Source organism: Clytia hemisphaerica, unplaced genomic scaffold, assembly GCF_902728285.1.
Source record: "Clytia hemisphaerica strain Z4C2 unplaced genomic scaffold, Clytia hemisphaerica genome assembly, whole genome shotgun sequence".
NCBI lineage: Eukaryota > Metazoa > Cnidaria > Hydrozoa > Leptothecata > Clytiidae > Clytia > Clytia hemisphaerica.
The window spans coordinates 789,854-809,861 of NW_027104184.1; the positions used below are offsets into that span (position 1 = coordinate 789,854).

Genomic DNA, 20,008 nt, shown 5'->3' on the forward strand with positions numbered 1-20,008 from the left:
AATCATTTTCTTAACTGGTGAAAATAATTTTCTTCTAAGAAGAATTGTATACTTCTCTCAAGAGAATTTTTCTCTTCTGCCCAGCAAGAATATAAGAAGGCTTTTCTTCAAGCGAGTAATTTTTTCTTGAATATTTAGTGCATTTTTCTTTTCGAAATTTTCTTCGGTAAAAAATTCTTTTCTACAATGCTTATTTGTCTCATTGTTGTCGAAACAACGGTAGCTGCTCATTTTAGTTCCAGGTCAATTCAATTAATATTATGAATTTCTGTTGTATTCTGTATTTGTATCTTTCACTTTAATTTTAATGTAACTGACTGAAATACTACATGATTTTAGTATAAATTGATTTAATATTTGGCAGCTCTACTCCACGTCATCAACAGTAATTGTTAAAATCGGTCAATTGATAGTTACAAAAAGCTTTCATCTCTTTAGCCTCGTCAATCTGAAAAACAATCAAAATGAGCATATTAAAATTTACTTGTTTTGGAACCTGGATTGACCTATGAGTAGAAACGAGAGCCACTAAAGCTAATACGATAGATATAAGCAGGAATTCTATAAACAAAGTAAAATTAATCAGATAAAATACACACCAAAGATTCGAAAGTGCATGGCAAAAGTAGTTTTTCCCTACTTTGAATGTGGGTAACTTGTGGTAGCTTGGATGCTTTTTTGGCGTTATCTGTTCTATGATCGTCACGTTGTTTTCTGTCAGCTGCGTCCAGTTACCATCGGTTGTCCTGAAAAAAGGAAAAGAGAGAACGACAAAGAAACTTCGATTTTTGTAACCCTGATCTTAATTGAAGCAAGGACAAAAAATATACAAATATGTCTTACGTATTTTACAAACAACAAACAAATCTGACGAAACATGATGTTTTAAGTCATTCGAGTAAAAGGATAACCCGCCAGAAGGCTGACAAGCACAACAAAATTAGCTCCCGCCATAAGGCTAGCAAGCACTGAATTACGTTTACTCAAATAGAAAAAAAATTGATGATTATTTTATTTGTATAAGTTTTAGGTCATTCGAGTAAAAGGTTAACCCGCCAGAAGGCTGACAAGCACAACAAAATTAGCACCCGCCATAAGGCTAGCAAGCACTGAATTACATTTACTCAAATGGAAAAAATTGGATGATTTTATTTGTATAAGTTTTAGGTCATCCGAGTAAAAGGTTAACCCACCAGAAGGCTGACAAGCACAACAAAATTAGCACCCGCCATAAGGCTAGCAAGCACTGAATTACATTTACTCAAATGGAAATAATTGGATGATTGTATTTGTATAAGTTTTAGGTCATTCGAGTAAAAGGTTAACCCGCCAGAAGGCTGACAAGCACAAAAAAATTAGCACCCGCCATAAGAATAGCAAGCACTGAATTACATTTACTCAAATGGAAAAAATTGGATGATTTTATTTGTATAAGTTTTAGGTTATTCGAGTAAAAGGTTAACCCGCCAGAAGGCTGACAAGCACAACAAAATTAGCTCCCGCCATAAGGCCAGCAAGCACTGAATTACGTTTACTCAAATAGAAAAAAAATTGATGATTTTATTTGTAAAAGTTTTAGGTTATTCGAGTAAAAGGTTAACCCGCCAGAAGGCTGACAAGCACAACAAAATTAGCTCCCGCCATAAGGCTAGCAAGCACTGAATTACGTTTACTCAAATAGAAAAAAAATTGATGATTTTATTTGTAAAAGTTTTAGGTCATCCGAGTAAAAGGTTAACCCGCCAGAAGGCTGACAAGCACAACAAAATTAGCACCCGCCATAAGGCTAGCAAGCACTGAATTAGATTTACTCAAATGGATAAAATTTCACGATCTTAATGGTACATAAAGGTTTTAGAGATTTTGGGGCATTGGAATGAAAGGTTAATCAATGAGACACAAGCACAACAAAATAAGCACCCGCCAGTAGGTTGGCAAACAATCAATAACACTTATTAAACAAGAATAAAATAATAAACTACTTAACTAGAATTACCTCTAGGGCTCTAGGGGAACAGATTTAAGATTTGTTCCCTAATATGTATACAAATTTTGAAATCATAAAGGAAAACTAAAAAAAAATATTCTTACCATTTTCAAAAATCTTCCAATCACACCACATATAAATTTTTAAGAGAGAGATATTACGCTCGTATTACACTTTTTGTAAATTCACATTTGCTGGAGCCACGCTTGGCTAATTCAATTCAGATAAATAGAGCTTTTGTTCAAAAGCCACAATAGAAATAAAAAAATGTTTTAATTCCATTGTGAAGGCCTCAGGAATATTCTGAAGAAAAAATTACTTTCGATAACTTTTCAGAAGAACTTTTTTCTTGAGAAAAATTCCAAGAAAAAATTTCTTTAGAGAACTCAAGTTTTCTTCTCATAAAGAAATCTTTTCTTTGAGTTTTGATCTGAAAAATTTCAATAATATGCTAAGATTAATTAACTCGTACAAAGTTTTTCCCATAGGCATAGATCAATAAGAATGTTTTTCTTTAGGAGAGAAATGGTATCTCAAACAAGAAAACCTTTCTCCACTAAGAAAAGTATTTTCACCAGTGTTCTATAGCTCAAATGTCTCCTTTAAACCTGAAGGTAATAACCCATCTCGAACAAAGATTTTTGTGCCCAGTACTAGCTAGAGCTATAGCGATTCCACTCTCTTTTCTTGATTCTTATTTTTCTTTGATCATAGATCAGCCCTCCAAGAATATACAAAAAATGAAAAATGGCAAAATAATAGTACCTAAAGAGAAGAAATTTTGGCGGGAATTCAATTTGGGTTGAAAAATAAATTTTGCGGATGAAGGATAAAATCTACAGTGCGTTAAAGTCCTCTTAAATATTTGTCTCGGAAATCTTATAATCTTTTGTATATCTTTCTTCATTAATGATGCCGAAATTTTTACCAAGTTCACATTTTGTGCCCGCTTACAAACTTTTAAATGGATATATATTTTAAAAGATATCAAAACTTTGTTCAAGATCCCAAGATGCACCAAAGGTCCACTTGTTAAAATATCAATTTCACGACTGTCTCTTTGATATACCAAAGACATTCAAAATAACGTCTTTCGGGATTGAAAAGGAAGAGTATTATATCATCTCGAAAATTCTATCTTTTATAGATTATCTTTTCTTGACATAATCTCGTTTCAAAATTAATTCTATATCTAATTTTTGTAAAAAGTACAAAATAACCTAAAAAAAAACTAGCTAATAAATACTTTAAAAAAAAGTAGAATCTTAATCTAAATATTCATATTGAAGTGGATGTTACCAACAATAAAAAAAGTTTAAAAACAGTCTAAAAGTTCTATATAATATTGTAATCAATATTTATAATCAATCAATCATTTCTATCGTCGTTATTTTTCTGAAATTTAAAATTTGGATATCCATACTATGAGTTTCATAGTCTAGCAAGCTAGACGACTAATTCAGACATAGTAGAAATAAAGCAAAAAAGTAAATTTTAGTCGTCTAGAAACCTTTGTGCACTAACTCCAAACAAAAAAAAAGTGTCAATATCGCAATTAAAATTTTTTCCCGCTCAAAAAAAGTTCTTGAAAATAAAATGTGTGTGGATTTGTGTGTTAAAAAGTTTTCATTTGAGTTGATTTTGTTTTGAGAGTTTGTTGTTGCTTGATAAATTGTTTTTTCGCTACGCAAGTTTCTGCGTAGCTAGGCCCGGTATCTATAAGGCTGGAACACCGGATTCTTCCAGTCGTTTATACAAACTAAATCCCGTATCATTATTTGTGTTTATTATTAGTATTACATGCATTATAAACGACTCCAGTCTATGAGTTTCAGGGCTTTTTTTAATTTATACATACTGCAATTGCTTTAACTGTTGGATAAATTCCAAGATTGAAGGTAATTTTCTAAGAAACTTTCAAGGTTTTTACTGTCAATGTTCCGAAGACACCCTTTGACACCCTTTGACATTCACACAAAAGAAGGGGCACCATCTATGTTTTGGCTAAAAGTATCTGTAATACACCTTTCCCGTAATTCAAACTACTCAGAAATGGCCCGGGAAAATGTGCGCTCCACCGTTGTGCATAAAATTGTTTGGGAGGTAAACGAACGCGTTTTTGCCTGCGAGGGGTTATGGAAAGTGGGTTTTCAGCTTCTAACTTGTGTAACAAGCACATAAAACTTTCGAGTAAATGCGTGATTTGTCTTCAGACATTGACTTCAGACTTTGCAACCTGTGTATTGCACCAATATAACTTCTAAATAAATATCATCTGTTACAAATAAGCGGACTTTTTTTGCGCTTCGATTTCATCATGCATGTCTCCTTCCTTCTTCTTTTTGTAACGCTTCTCAAGGTGTACCCACATTGGGATGAGAAGGGAGTCGAAAACTAAAATGGTGATATGACAAAACACCATGGTGACTGCTATCAAACCTTGATCGCCTGTGGAAAAAAAATAAAGAGAAAAAAATTGATTAAATGAATGGCCCGGGTTGACAAAAAGTAAAATTACTTTACTCGGATTAATTTTCAAGAGTTTTTTGTTTTCTTGCCTAAATAACCCCTGAAATTTATCAAAATTGCTCAAAATAAGGCAAAATAGAACAGATTTACGTTGTCGTTCGCCAAAATTAGTTCCCGCCAAAATAAAAAAAATTCACTATTCGCCAAAATAAGTTACCGCCAAAATTAAAAAAATTTAGGATATTTGCTACCCGCCAAAATAAGTTCCCTTAAGGTAAAACTCGCGAAAGTTTTAAGCTCAGATTTTCGGTTTAATATACCCTGTAACCATTCGTGACAAAGCGTTTCAGGGCCATTGGACTTTTCCAGAAAAAATTTGAATATGGGGGGATTTTTGGAAATTAACCCCCCGGAAATTGTGAGTTTTGACCAACTGGACAGCAGGTCTAGCCCCCCGGATAAGCATCACTTGATCCCCTGGACATTCAAAATAACCCTCAAACAGAACAATTTTACCCCCGGAGAAGGCAAATTTTGTAGATTTTTCACTACCCCCCGGACACTATATCTTCCAGCCCCCACCCCCATGTAAGAACATTTTCTGGAAGAGCCCATTCTCAACTGGTTCTTTTTGACTGATTCGTGAAATTGAATCGTTATAAAAAAACAATTCCTCACCGACACCGTCAGGAAGAAATACGGTGGCTGCCACGGCTTGCGATAATGTCTTCTGGCTAGCCAATATAATTATCGTCTTTTTCTGGTCCGTTGGTAGCCTCAGTAAGAATGAAACTGTCGTATTCAATAAAATGAAAACTAGATGCATGGTTAACGCCCATACACATATAAACACAGCTGTCAATCCATTGATTTGTTTGAGTCCGCCATCATGACTAGACTGACTTGTTTTGACAAGAAGGATAAAGGCTAGTGCGGAAAAAGCGATCATCTTTAACTTATTCTTCGTGCTAGGCACACTGATGAATGTTCGAATCTTCGTAATGAAGCGCAGACATTTGCCGATCTGAAAATAAGAATTTTTAAAATAATTCACATTTCAAATTTGTGTCTCCAGATGAAATAGCTTGCTTTGCACGAGAGGTTAGCGAGTTTGTCCAGATTTAGTTTATCTGGCGCCCAGATGGTGAAATTTTCATCCGACACGCTAGAGCTCTGAAGGTCGGGAAAATTTTCCACATCTGGAAGGTTTAGATTACGGAATTTTGCAAGACTGCGTCAAGGATTTTGCAGCAGGAGGTCTGGTAACCCAGCCCTCGTTTTCGGGGATTGGCGGGTCCAACCGAAATATTTTTAGGTTTACAGGCAAGGGCTGTTGAACCCGACTGAAGATGCGGCACATCAAAGGCCGACTATCATTCCTCTTCGATGGGAAATTGGCCCGCTCCCTTTAGAGCTTTAGCGTGGGCGGCCGCCAATCCGCCATGGGAATATCAGATAAAGATTTAGTGTACTCCACTCACTCCTCACTCACTTGCGAATTTATGGTGTGTTTGAGGGAGGGGACGAGGTGGAGTTTTTACAAGCTCTTATTTGATTTGGTTTGGTAGTTAGCCCGTTCATATCTCATCTGTCAGGGCGGACATTCGAACTACTGGCTCGTAATGTACTGACCCATAGCTGGTGAAGTGTGTATTCTTCAAGTTAAATTTGAGTTAGTACAGTGTATTAAAAGGGTGGTATCAAAGCTCTGGCCGTGGCAAAAGTTAGTACGAAAAACAGTGTACTAAAATGGTGGTATCAAATCTTTGGTCGTGGCAAAAGTTAGTACAGTGTACCAAAAGGGTGGTATCAAAGCTTTGGTCGTGGCAAAAATTAGTACAGTGTACCAAAAGGGTGGTATCAAAGCTTTGGTCGTGGCAATCGTTAGTACAGTGTACCAAAAGGGTGGTATCAAAGCTTTGGTCGTGGCAAAAATTAGTACAGTGTACCAAAGGGTGGTATCAAAGCTGTGGTCGTGGCAATCGTTAGTACAGTGTACCAAAAGGGTGGTATCGAAGCTTTGGTCGTGGCAAAAATTAGTACAGTGTACCAAAAGGGTGGTATCAAAGCTGTGGTCGCGGCAATCGTTAGTACAGTGTATTAAAAAGTTGGTGGTCTAATTTTTTGAGAAAAAGATCCAAAGATCAAGTTAATACCCTATGGGTTAGTACACTGAGTTGGTACATCCGTATAGTCCGTATAAAAAACACTGGTCTGGAAGCTTATTGTTTTAAAAAATTTTTAGCTTTTCCATTGTTATTATCAAAAGATGAAAATCGATTTGCTCAGTTTTTGATCACGTTACCAAGTACTCCTCTTGGGATTGGTTTAAGATTTAATCACATGATCAAAAAGTGAGAAAAACAAACTAATTTCTCAACGCAAGTTCAAGTAAGAAACAATGGAAAGAAACAAAAGGCTTCCAGATCGAGGTTTTTCATACGGACTATGGTACACCCTGTGCTTTTTCCTGTAGCAGAAAGAGCGATTTTTTCATGTCTTCATCCTCACTTACTGAGGACCAAGGACGACCTCAAATCAGAACTTTTACCGTCCTCGAACTTGCAGGTCAAAACAGTGAGTTACATGTTTTTTTCTATATAAGCATATGTCTACCCCTTTATCAGGCTCGCATTATTCTTAGCATTCTAAATCGAATTTTCAAAGAAAGAACACCAGTTGCAAAAACACCATCAGAAAGACAACACACGAGGTTGACAGTGGTAGTTCCCTGCCGTAAAAACGCTTACCGCGCCCATTGGTTTATCCTTGGAAGCAACACAACATCAACATCAATGAAACAACAAACTTATACAAGCAACTAGATTTTTAAGAAATATACAAAAACAACACCTTATACATAGACGGCCTCAGATCCTTTTCACCGTTCAATATATTGTTCTTAAACAATAGAGCCATTGTTTAGGTACCAAAAACTGAGCCTGCATATGCTTATAAACGTTATGCTTATAGAAAAAAACGTGAATGTTACAAACTGTTTCAGAAGCTCGAACGTCCTCAAAGGGGTAGATACATGAACTTGTTATTCTACATATTTTTGGCGTTTGCGGTCGGAAGATTGGGCTCCATCACATTTTAAGCTTTGCTGATATGTAAACTTTATCGAAAATCGGGCACTGTCACATTATGGGTATTGCCATTAGGCATCCTTATGGAAAAAGCCAGAAAAAAGATAAAAGAGCCAATACCGGAAAAGCCTGCGTTGAAAAGATATTTTTAAAATTAATTTTCAAAATAAACTAAAAGTTTAAAAAATTGAAAAATGATGAAGAAAAAAACATATTTTTCCTTTGCTTCAAAAAAAACATAGCTTAACATATAGGGCTGATTTTAGCAAATTTTGTCAACTTTAAAAATTTTGTTTATTCAATTTTTGCATGTCCCTAAAAAAGAGTTTGTATTAAATCGATCATATAAAATATGACACCCCCTCCCCGTGAATACAATAGTATCGAAGATATTCACCAGCCAACAAAGCATGAAATATTAAAACTGTATTGAATCAAACGAACAAGTTGCATGGGATTTTGCTTCATTGAATTGGAGAAATCACAAATTGAACTCTTAATTTAATTTTGTTAAACTTTTTTTTTGAGAAATACATTTAGATTGAGGTGATAAATTTTTAAGTCAAAACAAAAATCAAAAAGTGACAAAAATGATGTGACCAAGAGGAGAAAGAAAAATGAAGAAGAAGAAGCAAATCTTTATTTTGTGTATTTTAACTGCTATCAACATAACGTTTCCGTATATTTTAAAATTGCCTGAATGCAACAAATATGACGCCATTTTTTCAAAGATCAAATACAACCAACGTTTGATCGGAGATTTTATTACGTTCCTCCAATCAATATCCTTAAGACAATGTTTAACAAAGTGTATGTGGCATGACACTTGTCAATCAGTCAATCATTTCCGTGGTAATAATAGTTGTGAGTTGTTGGCGTCCTCCGTCCAAAGGAATCGGACGGGAAACGCAGTCCTTGTGTCAGATAGAGGCTGGAATCATTTCGAGACTGACTTCAACATCATCACGGTAGGGAATAATTCGCATATTTAGATAGATAGTGTCGATATTTAACGTGGATTGCCCAGTAATCTAGGACTTTTAGGCAGTCTTTCGATAGTTTTCACGGGGTCCACGGCCAGCCAGCTCGGCTATCTTTGTACTGAACGGAACTTTGGAAGGAGCGGGGATTCGAACCGTGAATCCCTGGTTTGAAAGGCTAACACTTTGAACCACTTGGTCATCCTCCTTATTCACTTAAATCATTAAAACCTATACACATGAAGCCGTAGGCATGAACAAAATTATAAAAAATCATTATCCAAAATCCGCCAAATTTAAAGTCAGTAGTGTTAAAAAGATGTGCTGTGTTTTTATTTTTGCCAATAACTTTCCAAGCATTTAAAATCGTATAATAAAAAAAAGCTTGGAAAGTTATGGTCAGAAATAAAAACACTTCACACCTTTTTGACACATACTTTAATTCCCACCAAAATCTATTTTTCCGTCATACACCAAATTAAATTTGCGCAAATTTTAAGCCATTATATACATTTCATTTGAACAGTTAGCTTACGCTAATTCAATCCTCGAGGGACCAGGGATGATCTTCGAATTAGGGAAAAATTCGAATTACAGAGAGTATTATATACTAGCTTCTAGCTGAGGATACCAATATTCTAGTTCGAATTATAGAAAGATAATAATAAAGAATAGTAGAGGTTCGAATTAGAGAGAGTTGACTTGTGTAAGAGATTTTGTTTTTTCTCATAGCTTGGACCGTGGTGTACAGCAAACAACCCATGTCAACCGAATGAGAGATGTAAAGACGTTTGCTTTGGTACTCATAAATGTGTTTCATTTACAACTGGTGAGATGTTTTGAGATTTTTCGGCTTAAAAAAATTTCTTCTCTTTAGTCTCCCTACGCTCTATGAATTGCTATGTGTATTCATGATATTAATGACGTAATGTTTTCTACGGGAACATTTTCTCAGTAGTAGCAGATTTAAGCTGAAGAAAGATTTCTCTTTACTCTTGTCTCCCGAATAGACGGGGGGGGGTCCGAATAAGCAGGGGGTAGGAAAGTTTTCTAAATTCTAATAAGCGGGGGGATGGAATAAGAGTAATTTGAAGACAGAATTCTTTTTAACTGATATCAATTTCAACAACAAAAAAGAAACTTTAGCAAATGAACACGTAAAATAAGAACCAATGCTAAACAAAAAGGAAAATTTTAACAAGTTTAAGGTCCATCTGCACTGTAATAAAATATTGAATTTCAAATTTAATTAGCAGGGGGGTCTAAATAAGAGCGGGGGGATAGATTTTTTTCCCTTAACAATTAGCGGGGGGGGCGTCTATTCGGGCGACAAGAGTACTTGTAAAAACCGGGGTGTCTCCGTATAAAACATTACGTCATGAATATCATGAATTGTTCGATTTGCTAAGGTACAATATCGATCGGCCATAATATTTGAGATAAAAGGGAAACTTTCACGAAATCTTATAGCCACGATCGATTTGGAAGCGCTTTAACTTAGGTTGTAAGGGTAGAGTTTTAATATGAGACTTAATCCAAAAGTTCAAGAACGGCCCGATAGGGATCAGAATATGGCCTGGAAGTCTATAAACCCCAACAAAAATAGAAATATTCGATTAAATCTAATAAATAGCCCAAAAGCCACTTTCTCGCCCGAACTTAAAAATGCTAAAAACGAGGAATTAACCAAAATTCTCAATATATTTTGAATGAGATTGTAGGATTTGCACCAAAAGAAAAGAGACTCGTAGAGCCTTCTACAAAGAAGAGAACTTACTGTCACCTTATTTTAGAATCGCTGCGAGATTACATCGAAACAGCATCTCAATCATCAGATCACAATACCGGAGAATTTCCGGCAATAAAGGCGTTCGATGGTAACAACGATGTCTACAGTCATACTGCTCGATCACCCACACCACACTGGATCAAAGCCACATTCAAACAACGTGTATTCATTAATTACGTCATCTTCGTCAATCGGTTACCTATCATATCCAGTCCTTATGATCAACGAAACGATAACATGCGGCTAGAAACTATCCTACATGACGGTGGTCAAAGCCGCGTGACCGTTTTCGGGAACACAGGTATATTGGGAACACAGAAGAATATTTCATGTATGCAATACGCAGACGAGTTTCAAGCTTTCCAACCTCTAGAGTTTTCAACGGATTATAACAATATTGGTGAGATCTGGATTTATGGCCGAGTAGTGTTCACTTTCTAAACGATTCAGGGACAATACTATAGCATTCAGCTATGGTGATTTTTCATGTTTCAAGCGACCGTAGTCAGAGTGTCTACAGATTTTTTTTTCTCGGGATTTTCAAGGTTTTCAAGGTTTTTTGGCAAAGATTTTGGCACTTTTCAAGGTTTTTTGATACTCAGTTGACATGGTGCTCAACAGGGGTTTTGGTTTTTTCAGAGTGGTAGGCAAAAGAAAAATAGATGACAACAAATTTAATTTATTCAGCTATGGTGGTTTTACATGTTTCAAGCGACCGTAGTGCAGTGGTAGAGCATCCGGCTACGGTGTGCAAGGTCGTGGGTTCAAGCCTCAGCCGGTTTATACCAAAGATTTCTTTAAAATGGTATATGATGCCTCTGTGCTCGATGCTCAGGAATTAAAGGAAGGATCAAGGGTAAGTGGAGCAATCCAAGGAGAAAGAGTGGCGCCCTCCCCTGCCTTCGGGTAGATAGCTATCGAAAGAGGAGCCTTCGGGTCGCCTCCGACTGCGGTCGCAGACTTACTTACTTTACTTATTTTTCATGTATTGTTAAGTTACGTAACTTCTGCCATTATGGAAGCGAACGTTCGATTTGCATAAATAACCACCTTTGCATACAAATTTTCCATTACACATTCGAATGTGTGCTTGGTGGAAATTACGTAACTTAAAAAAACTGTATATATTTTTTCTTTTTAATAGTGTAAAATATTTAATTAGAGTCTTTGTATTGTGTCGGTAAACAAGGGTCCTAAAATTTGAAAAGTCATGTTTAAGCATTTAGACCATAACTTTTGATCTGGTTGGTCAAATTTGACAAAAATGAGTTGATCGTTGCTCTTTCTATGCAAAAAATTGATTCTTGAAAAGTTCATAGAACCCGAGAAAATTTATACCAAAGAGGGACTTTTTTCTGGGACACCCGGTATATTTTTCCCAGAAAAAAATTACGTAACTTAATAAAACATGAACAACCTTTATTAGGTAGTTTAAACTCCCGAAACGGTTTTTAAAAGGAACTAAAAAATACTCTACTTTGATGGCTCCCTACTAAAAACCGTAAGTTGGTCTGATCTCGACATCCCTCTTCTAATTTCGTCACCCTTCTTTAGAGATACGAATAATAGGTGGGTCGCAATCGCTAATTGAAATTAATTGTCTTTGCTTAACAATCAGTTGAGGAGTCTATCAGTGATCCCGTCCTTCCTATTATTCCTATCTCTAAAGAAGGGTGTCGAAATTAGGAGAGGGATGTCGACATTAGACCAACGGTATTCAGCAATTAACTAACAAAAGGAACAACTGGGAACAAGGCTGAATGGAAAAATTGAATAGCCTACGTTGATGACTCTTGCTTCTTAATATTCAGTAACTATGCCAGGGGAAGCTACTTATAGCTTTTTGATAGACTTTATGGCGCTGATAAGTGGCCCGGTGTAATCAAACTATGCTTAGTTCTGGGCATAATCAAAAATAGTCCTTTATTTCCTGTAAGATGATAACTGTTCTTTTTTTAAAGAAGAAATCTAATGAAACAACTTCCCCAAATTTGGCCTAAATTTGGCTAAAACTTTTTCTTTTGATAACCTTGAAGTCTTGATTGAAGGATTACCATTTCGCATCATTGCGCAAAAAAATCAGAAAAAGCTAATTAACCCATTTTTAGAAATACTCATTTTCCTTAAAAATGAAAAAAGGGAATTTCCCGAAATAAGAAAATCCTGTTTTTACGGCGAAAATAAAAACTTCAGTCACTTTTTAGTGAACCTTTATCTTTATATGCAATAAATCAGAAAAAAAATAATAAGTCAATTTCGCACAAGTCCAAAAAACCTCATATTTTTAGGCACTCTTTGGCCCAAATTTGCCCAAAAACTTCTTTTTTGAGAATTGGGCTCCGATACTTACGCATCATTATGCAAAATATCAGAAAAAAGTACTCTCGGGCACCTAATAGCCGTCCCCCCCCCGCTAATTAATTTTTCGAAAGTTTTCCACCCAGGACATTCTTATTCCAACCCCCGCTTATTAATTTTTGGAAAAATGTTTTTAAAAGTTCCCTCTTTTGTCCTAATTCAGCTGTATTAGCTTCCTTTTCAAAAATTTTCCACCCAGGACATTCTTATTCCAACCCCCCCCCCCCCCGCTTATTCCAAACCCCCCGGTTATTAGGTACCCAAGAGTAATGGGCAAATCCCAAGAAAAGCCAAAGGACAAATCAGGACCTCCGAGGTAGGTCCAAAAAGTTTGACCGATCGTTCTCACCGAGATAAAAAATTTTCCAGAAAAAATATTCCAGATATCATAATTTTCCTTATAATATAGTAGGAGAGTGAAAGTATTTGTTTTCTGACGATTATTGGGCTTTGAAAAAAACATATATCTCCTGTTGAGGTTTGATATGTGGCGGAATTCTATAGAGAGATACAAAAATCTGTCAAAAATAACTGGAATTCCATGGGGGTAGCTTTTTAACAAAAATTCAGAGGGGTTTAAACCTGAAATTGCCTGGAATTCCAGGGGCTTACAGCATTTCCAGCCACAGTGGGATGAACTTCCTCAACAGGGGTTTTTTTCTGGAAAAGCCCATTTAAAGTCGTTTGCTAAACAAACTTCAGAAAAGAATGAGTCGTTTGAAAAATTAAATATTTTACGAATTTGAACTTTTAAAACTTTCTTCGCGACTATTTTATTTACCGAATTCGCCAAAATCGCGAAAATTTCTGGCCGCAAAAATTTAGACATTATACATTAAAGTACTTACCGCCAAAGGTATGAACAATGTTAAGAACAACTTAAGCATCATCTTTCCAACATTAAATTGGACATCAACATCCGAATAAATCAGCCATTCCAAATATAATGGGATAGTGAAAATACCAACAATATTTGTAACCACGGTGATCATAATGGCCACTGCAATATCACCTTTCAAATTCATTAACTAAAAAAAATCAAGAAGATATACTGGAATTGTTGAAAAAAATCATCCATAAAGCTATAAGCAAAAAGCTCGTACCCAAAAATTTTAAAAATGTCAAAAAATGAAGGTCTTCAAATCTCTCTAAAACCTATTTTTATGGGAGGCTATGGTATTTTGTAGCAAAAAGCAAAAAAAAAATAGAGCTTAACCTCGCTTCAGAAATTTTTTATCGCATTTTTTAGGTTTTTGTAAAATCGCAGGCCAAAATAGGAGAAAAAATCATCAAGTTTTGCATTTTCTTCTCATTGACTTCATTTTTAACCCCTACTTTTAACCATTTTTGAAATCTACATAAAATTTCCGACAATTTAATATATAACATGCATATGTTCCCAAAAAATCAACATAGGCTAAATCTGAGCCTGCTGCTACGGTACTGAAAAAACTGCTTTGGAATGATGTCGTTATTACAGGGTTTTTTTTTCAGGTATAGATTCAAAAAACTTACCAAAAGGCCTCTTTTGCAAGCTGAGTCAACTTTCTATAGGACTTGGACTGGTTAATCTATGATTTGAGGCTTTCAAATCCATTTTTTCACTGACTAGTACTAGGTCAGAGTTTTTGTCACGCCGTGACGGAAAATTTTCAATAGCCTGTAAAAATCTATGAGAGTGGAATCAGGCCTTAATTTTCTCCATGAAACATCAACCATATAGTGTTAATCAGAAACCTAAAATAGAAATTCAAAAATCAACCCACAAGATTTTCTGTAGCCCTTTTTAGTTTTTGTCACGCCGTGACGGAAAATTTGGGCTTATGTCAAAATCCCCTATCTTTTCGTCAATTGTACTTGAATTGAGATTTCTTTGCTTGAAAATTCTTCAAATAGGTAGAGTATATCAGAATATGCAAAAAATAGAGTCAAAAATGCAGAATTACAATGAACTAGAGGTCCTGCAAGGTGGATTTTCTCATTTTTGATCAAAATGTTTCGTAGACTAATTTTGGAAAAACTCGGGTTTTTTTTAGGATTTAGCTCATGTTTTAACTTTCTAAGTTTATTTTTCTCATTCTAGTATGTATTTCTGACAACTTTACATTAAAATTATAATATTTCTTACAAATTCAGGAAAATAATTACATATTTCTCATTTATGATTTTTAGCGTTTCATCACTTTTTTGGCCAAAAATGGGTCATTTTTAGGCCGAAAATCCAAAAAAACCGGAATATTAACTTGAAAATAACCCTATCATGTTATATATCAGTGGAAGCGGAATTTTGAGTAGATTTTGAATATCCAAGTTTCATGTCCTGAAAAAGAACTCAACTCAAATTATTATGCTTTAACAGCTAAAAATAGACATGGGTACGAGCTTTTTGCTTATGACTATAAACACACCCGTTTCCTGGTGGGAAAAACAAGTTAAGGTGGGCATTAATTTCTTTAGGTGGGATTTTCGGTGTTTTGGTAAAAGTTAATGTTAGTTTTTTCTTATTTCCAATTTAAGAGCCACTGTCTGTAAGAATCAGACAGGGTGAGGAAGTGAATTTTTTAAAAATGGCTAATTTTGATATATTTTGTTCTAACTAATGGACTGAGCATCCTGTGAAAATTTTAGGGTCTAACTCAAAGCGGTTCAGATTTTATGGCCGGTTGAAATTTTAAATTTGAGCGGTCTCCGCTAACAAAAAATCTCAAATTTGGCTAAATAGGGATTTTGACCTCAAATTGTGCTTGAATGATAACAGAAACAATATTCTCAATTTGATAATCTGAAAATATGTACAACTTTTAACAGAAAAATGTAAAAATCATAACATACAGATAACCCGTTGTCTAAAAAACATGGCTTCAAAACCAGGTTTTTGAACCGCGCGACAAAGTTGAGCCATTTCTAGGGCAAAAATCTCAAAATGGAGAAAATTATAGCTGGAAAGCTTTTATTTCCCAAAAGTATTCTCAGTGTACTGCGGAAAACAAAAATGGGAACCATCAACCTCTCTGATTTTTCAAAATGGCAGCCCGGAGTTGGACTTTTGGAGTTTTTTGCCGTAAATGTGCATTTTGCCGCCATTTTAAAAAAAGACGCAAAAATTTCAGGGGGTCAATTATATATTTTTTGGTACATTTCTGGGGTACTTTCAGGAACTGAACTCAGAAAAAGGGGTTTTTTGATATTTTTTGAGATTTTCATCTCAAAAATTTTTTAAACTTTGTGGCTTTTTTAGTCTTTTTCAGCACCGTAGGCCACTACTGGGTCATATTATACTCTGAAAAATCCTTGGTTAAGATAGCTTAAATACCTTCTTTTGTTTTTTTCCTCATTTGGTGTTAAAATAACCACTAGAAATGATTTAAGAGCTTAATTTTAAGTTTTAGCCCCAAAAGGCTCAAAATGGACTAAGATGTAGGAGAAAACTCTGAAAAATGTAGTGGTTGTATTTTTTTCCGCTCAAAATTGAAGAACAATTAGGTAAAATACTTCCTACTTTAAATAATATAGCCTAACCTAAAAATTTGAATTTAAATTAAATTAAATTAATTATTGGAATAAATTATTACCAGAAATTTGGAAAATAAATTAGAAATTATAAAAAAGGTAATAATAGTTATAGTAAAAGAATTGTTATGCTATAATATAAGAAGGTTCAAATTTGACCGAGGGTAATTTATCCAGAATTTCACGAAAACAAGCATGGGATTCCTGGTTAATCTCATAGTTTGGATTGAAATTCTAACAATTCTGAAAGACATCAATTTAACACTGGAAATCAATCTGAAAATTTAAAAAGAGGTCTCAGAAAAGTCATAGAAACGCGAATCGAGTTTCATTTGGATCTACCATTATGAATATTTTCCCGCTCTTTTTTGGACAATATGGTAGATTCAAGATGGTAGATTTTGAAATGGGACACTTGAACCTGCAAATACCATATTGGGCTAAAAGTGAGCTAGGAAGATAAATTACCCCCAAAAAGATGACATAGACTGTTATTGCTTGATAGTTATTCTTTCTAAAAAAATTGACAACTTTTTTTACCTGAATAATTGCACAAACATAGCATTTTTTGACATTTATTTCAGTTTTTACGCCTTTTTTGGGGTTCAAAATTGGAAAATTAAGTTCTTAACTCATTTTCTAGTGGTTATTTAAACACCAAATGAGGGAAAAAAAACAAAAAGGAAAAAAAAAAACAAAAGAAGTATTTAAGCTATCTTAACCAAGGATTTTTCAGAGTATAATATGACCCAGTAGTGGCCTACGGTGCTGAAAAAGACTAAAAAAGCGACAAAGTTTAAAAAAAATTTGAGATGAAAATTCTCAAAAATATCAAAAAACCCCTTTTTTCTGAGTTCAGTTCCTGAAAGTACTCCCAGAAATGTACCAAAAAATATATAATTGACCCCCTGAAATTTTTGCGTCTTTTTTTAAAATGGCGGCAAAAATGCAACATTTACGGCAAAAAACTCCAAAAGTCCAACTCCGGGCTGCCATTTTGAAAAATCAGAGAGGTTGATGGTTCCCCATATTTGTTTTCCAGCAGTACACTGAGAATACTTTTGGGAAATAAAAAGCTTTCCAGCTATAATTTTCTCCATTTTGAGATTTTTGCCCTAGAAAATGGCTCAAACTTTGTCGCGCGGTTCAAAAAACCTGGTTTTGAGCCATGTTTTTTTAGACAAGGGTTATCTGTATGTTATGATTTTTACATTTTTCTGTTAAAAGTTGTACATATTTTCAGATTATCAAATTGAGAATATTGTTTCTGTTATCATTCAAGCACAATTTGAGGTCAAAATCCCTATTTAGCCAAATTTGAGATTTTTTGTTAGCGGAGACCGCTCAAATTTGAAATTTCAACCGGCCATAAAATCTGAACCGCTTTGAGTTAGACCCTAAAATTTTCACAGGATGCTCAGTCCATTAGTTAGAACAAAATATATCAAAATGAGCCATTTTTAAAAAATTCACTTCCTCAGTTTGCTTATATTGTCTGATTCTTACAGACAGTGGCTCTTAATTATAATTTTTTCTAAATTTTATATTCTAAAAATAGTTCTTTTACTATACTAAACTTTTCTCCTTTTTATTATTATACTGTAAGAATATTTTAAGAGTTTTTGATAAAGAAATTGGAAAACCAATGCCAGCATGATTGACAACGTGATTGTTCATTTGTTTGTTTGGAGGGGGAGAAAGTGACTACTTTGCAACATTAAAAAGAACGACAAATTTCGAAAAGAACGACAAATTTTTACCATCCACAACCCTGACCGAAAGTGACTGTACCATCCTTGCGTATTCATTCCTCTTTGTGTTTTGCTTATAATAACGACTAACAGTTTATAAAATAAAAATATGCGCATGCGTTTTGACTTTGTTTTGAAAATGAAACAATAGATGCGAAATAGACACTTTCTCTATGTGTTTGGGCTGCAAACATTAAATTGTAGAATACCAATATCTGAAATAAGCTGACTCACCATAATGACTCCAGACCCAACAGTACACGGCATAATGAAATATAATACAAGACCAACACGGCATTCAAAAGGGCCAAGAACGACTCCTTTATCTTCACTGCTGGGTATTTCAGTTGTCTTGGTAAGATTGCTCAGGTTGGTGGTGTTCCTACTGTTATGAGATTCGATATCAAGTTCTCTAAAGTTCAATTGATCTGTCAGCAAACCTCCAATAACACACGTCACACATAAAACACTGATAATACCCCATGTATACGCCTTGTAAGCTTTCAGGGAGGTTTGGATATCACTCGTTTTCAAGTATAAACCAACGTAACAGAACAGTATTGATACGCAAACATAGATTGTTTCTTTATGGTTGAAAAACACTCCTGGTGCGGGAATCAGGGCACCAAATGCAACCGCAAAGATGAGAGATATTGGTAAAAAGTTTTTGATAAAGAATCTGGAAAACCAATCCCAGCACGATTGGCAACGTGATTGTTCATTGGTTTCCTTGACAACTAGTTGTTTGTTTTGATCTGATTCTGCAATTTCCATTTTTTATTTTGATAAGTACTTTCTAAATGAAAAATAAAAAAACATTTAATGTTATAGTTGAGTCTCCATAACTCGAATACCTCGAGTGATGGAGTAAGATTTATAAGGCATTGTCAATCAACTGAATGGACTATAAAACTTGTTCGAGTTAAAAAGACATTCGAGTTATAGAGTTCTGAGTTAAAGAGTTCTGAGTTATAGAGTTCTGAGTTAAAGAGCCTCCACTGTGTATTTGATTTGCACTCTATTAAATATTTCCTCACTGATTAATTTTTTTTTTTCAGAAAATTTTCCATATTGCTTTTCAAATCTTGCCCTAATTCATTTTCCTAAGAACTCGAGTGTTTGAGTCCCAAAAGCCTCAAAATGTTCTTAACTTCAAAATGTTCTTAACATTTTGGCCATCAAAGACCTATGTTCTTAAATATAGTTTGTTCTTATAAAAAAAAACGTGTATTCAATCTACATCTTCAATAATATTATTAACATTTCAAATGCAATATAAAAATACAAAAATCTAGAAATATTGATGATAGAAAATTACGTAAAGTGTATTAATAGATACCTTACCCTTCCAAGCCGCTAACTTTTTTGAAAAAGGCCAAAAAGTTCATCATTCTTTTCTGGAAATTTATTCTTTCAAAGGCCATTTCTTGACCAGGACAAATGATTCAGGTATCAACTTTGGTATCGTTGGAAAGCTCTTTCTCTCAGCTACAAAGAATAGCAGATTTTTTTTCTCTGAATCTCAAGTGGTCAGGAGTTATGACCAAAAGACTGTGTATCGGTAAAATGACCTTTTCAAGACGTATATATACGCCTTTCGCCGTCTAAGGGTTAATACATAATTTAATTTAATAGATTTTTTTAATACAAACTCAATTAGTTTTCTTAAATTTATGCTTCCTGATGCTCCTTTTTTTATGAAACTTAATTCTTGCATTTTGTGCCAAAATTACTTTATGTAGAGTCATTATTAAATCCAGGCACTTCTTTTCAACATGTGAAATCGTACAATTTCCTTTTCACTCGCATGATCTAGTCTTGTGATTAATTTAATGTAATGACTAAAGTGAAATAAATAGAATCACAAAATTTGAGTGAAATATCAAGAAGTAAACAACGAACTTTCTATTGCTACCAAGGGAAATTGCTAAACAAGAGGTCGGAACTAATTTCGAAATGTACATCAAATTTAGAAAACCTGACTCAAAATCAAAAATCAAAAACAAAAAAAACACCGGTTAGTGTAAAACGCAGGTCACAGGTCACAGGTCGCAGGTCACAGGTCACAGGTCAAC

General features: G+C 34.7%; 2 protein-coding genes and 1 long non-coding RNA gene across 3 annotated transcripts; 1 reads left to right on the forward strand and 2 right to left on the reverse strand.

Annotated features, from left to right (window-relative positions):
• Positions 1–265: 265 nt before the first annotated feature.
• LOC136814798 (uncharacterized) lies at positions 266–2,152 on the reverse strand. Its single transcript, XR_010847647.1, has 2 exons — positions 641–2,152; positions 266–448 (listed from the first exon to the last, which is right to left on the reverse strand). It is a non-coding gene; the product is annotated as an uncharacterized lncRNA (long non-coding RNA).
• A 2,026-nt stretch (positions 2,153–4,178) lies between these two features.
• On the reverse strand, positions 4,179–18,725 carry LOC136814799 (uncharacterized). The gene is made up of 4 exons (XM_067071223.1): positions 18,168–18,725; positions 13,521–13,700; positions 5,135–5,480; positions 4,179–4,435 (listed from the first exon to the last, which is right to left on the reverse strand). The coding sequence occupies exons 1-4, from the start codon at positions 18,705–18,707 to the stop codon at positions 4,266–4,268; spliced, it is 1,236 nt and encodes a 411-aa protein (XP_066927324.1). The 5' UTR covers positions 18,708–18,725; the 3' UTR covers positions 4,179–4,265.
• Positions 8,174–11,656, forward strand: LOC136814800 (uncharacterized). Its single transcript, XM_067071224.1, has 3 exons — positions 8,174–8,513; positions 9,258–9,354; positions 10,319–11,656. The coding sequence occupies exons 1-3, from the start codon at positions 8,358–8,360 to the stop codon at positions 10,753–10,755; spliced, it is 690 nt and encodes a 229-aa protein (XP_066927325.1). The 5' UTR covers positions 8,174–8,357; the 3' UTR covers positions 10,756–11,656.
• Positions 18,726–20,008: the final 1,283 nt, after the last annotated feature.

Excerpts from the sequence above, each read along its gene's own strand:
- LOC136814800 (XM_067071224.1), top strand. The coding sequence starts at position 8,358 with ATGTGGCATGACACTTGTCAATCAGTCAATCATTTCCGTGGTAATAAT. Across the intron at positions 8,514-9,257 it reads CTGACTTCAACATCATCACG|CTTGGACCGTGGTGTACAGC; the intron begins GTAGGGAATAAT and ends TTTTTCTCATAG. Across the intron at positions 9,355-10,318 it reads ATGTGTTTCATTTACAACTG|AATCGCTGCGAGATTACATC; the intron begins GTGAGATGTTTT and ends ACCTTATTTTAG.
- LOC136814799 (XM_067071223.1), bottom strand. The coding sequence starts at position 18,707 with ATGGAAATTGCAGAATCAGATCAAAACAAACAACTAGTTGTCAAGGAA. Across the intron at positions 5,481-13,520 it reads CATTGTTCATACCTTTGGCG|ATCGGCAAATGTCTGCGCTT; the intron begins GTAAGTACTTTA and ends TCTTATTTTCAG. Across the intron at positions 4,436-5,134 it reads ATTTCTTCCTGACGGTGTCG|GCGATCAAGGTTTGATAGCA; the intron begins GTGAGGAATTGT and ends TTTTTTCCACAG.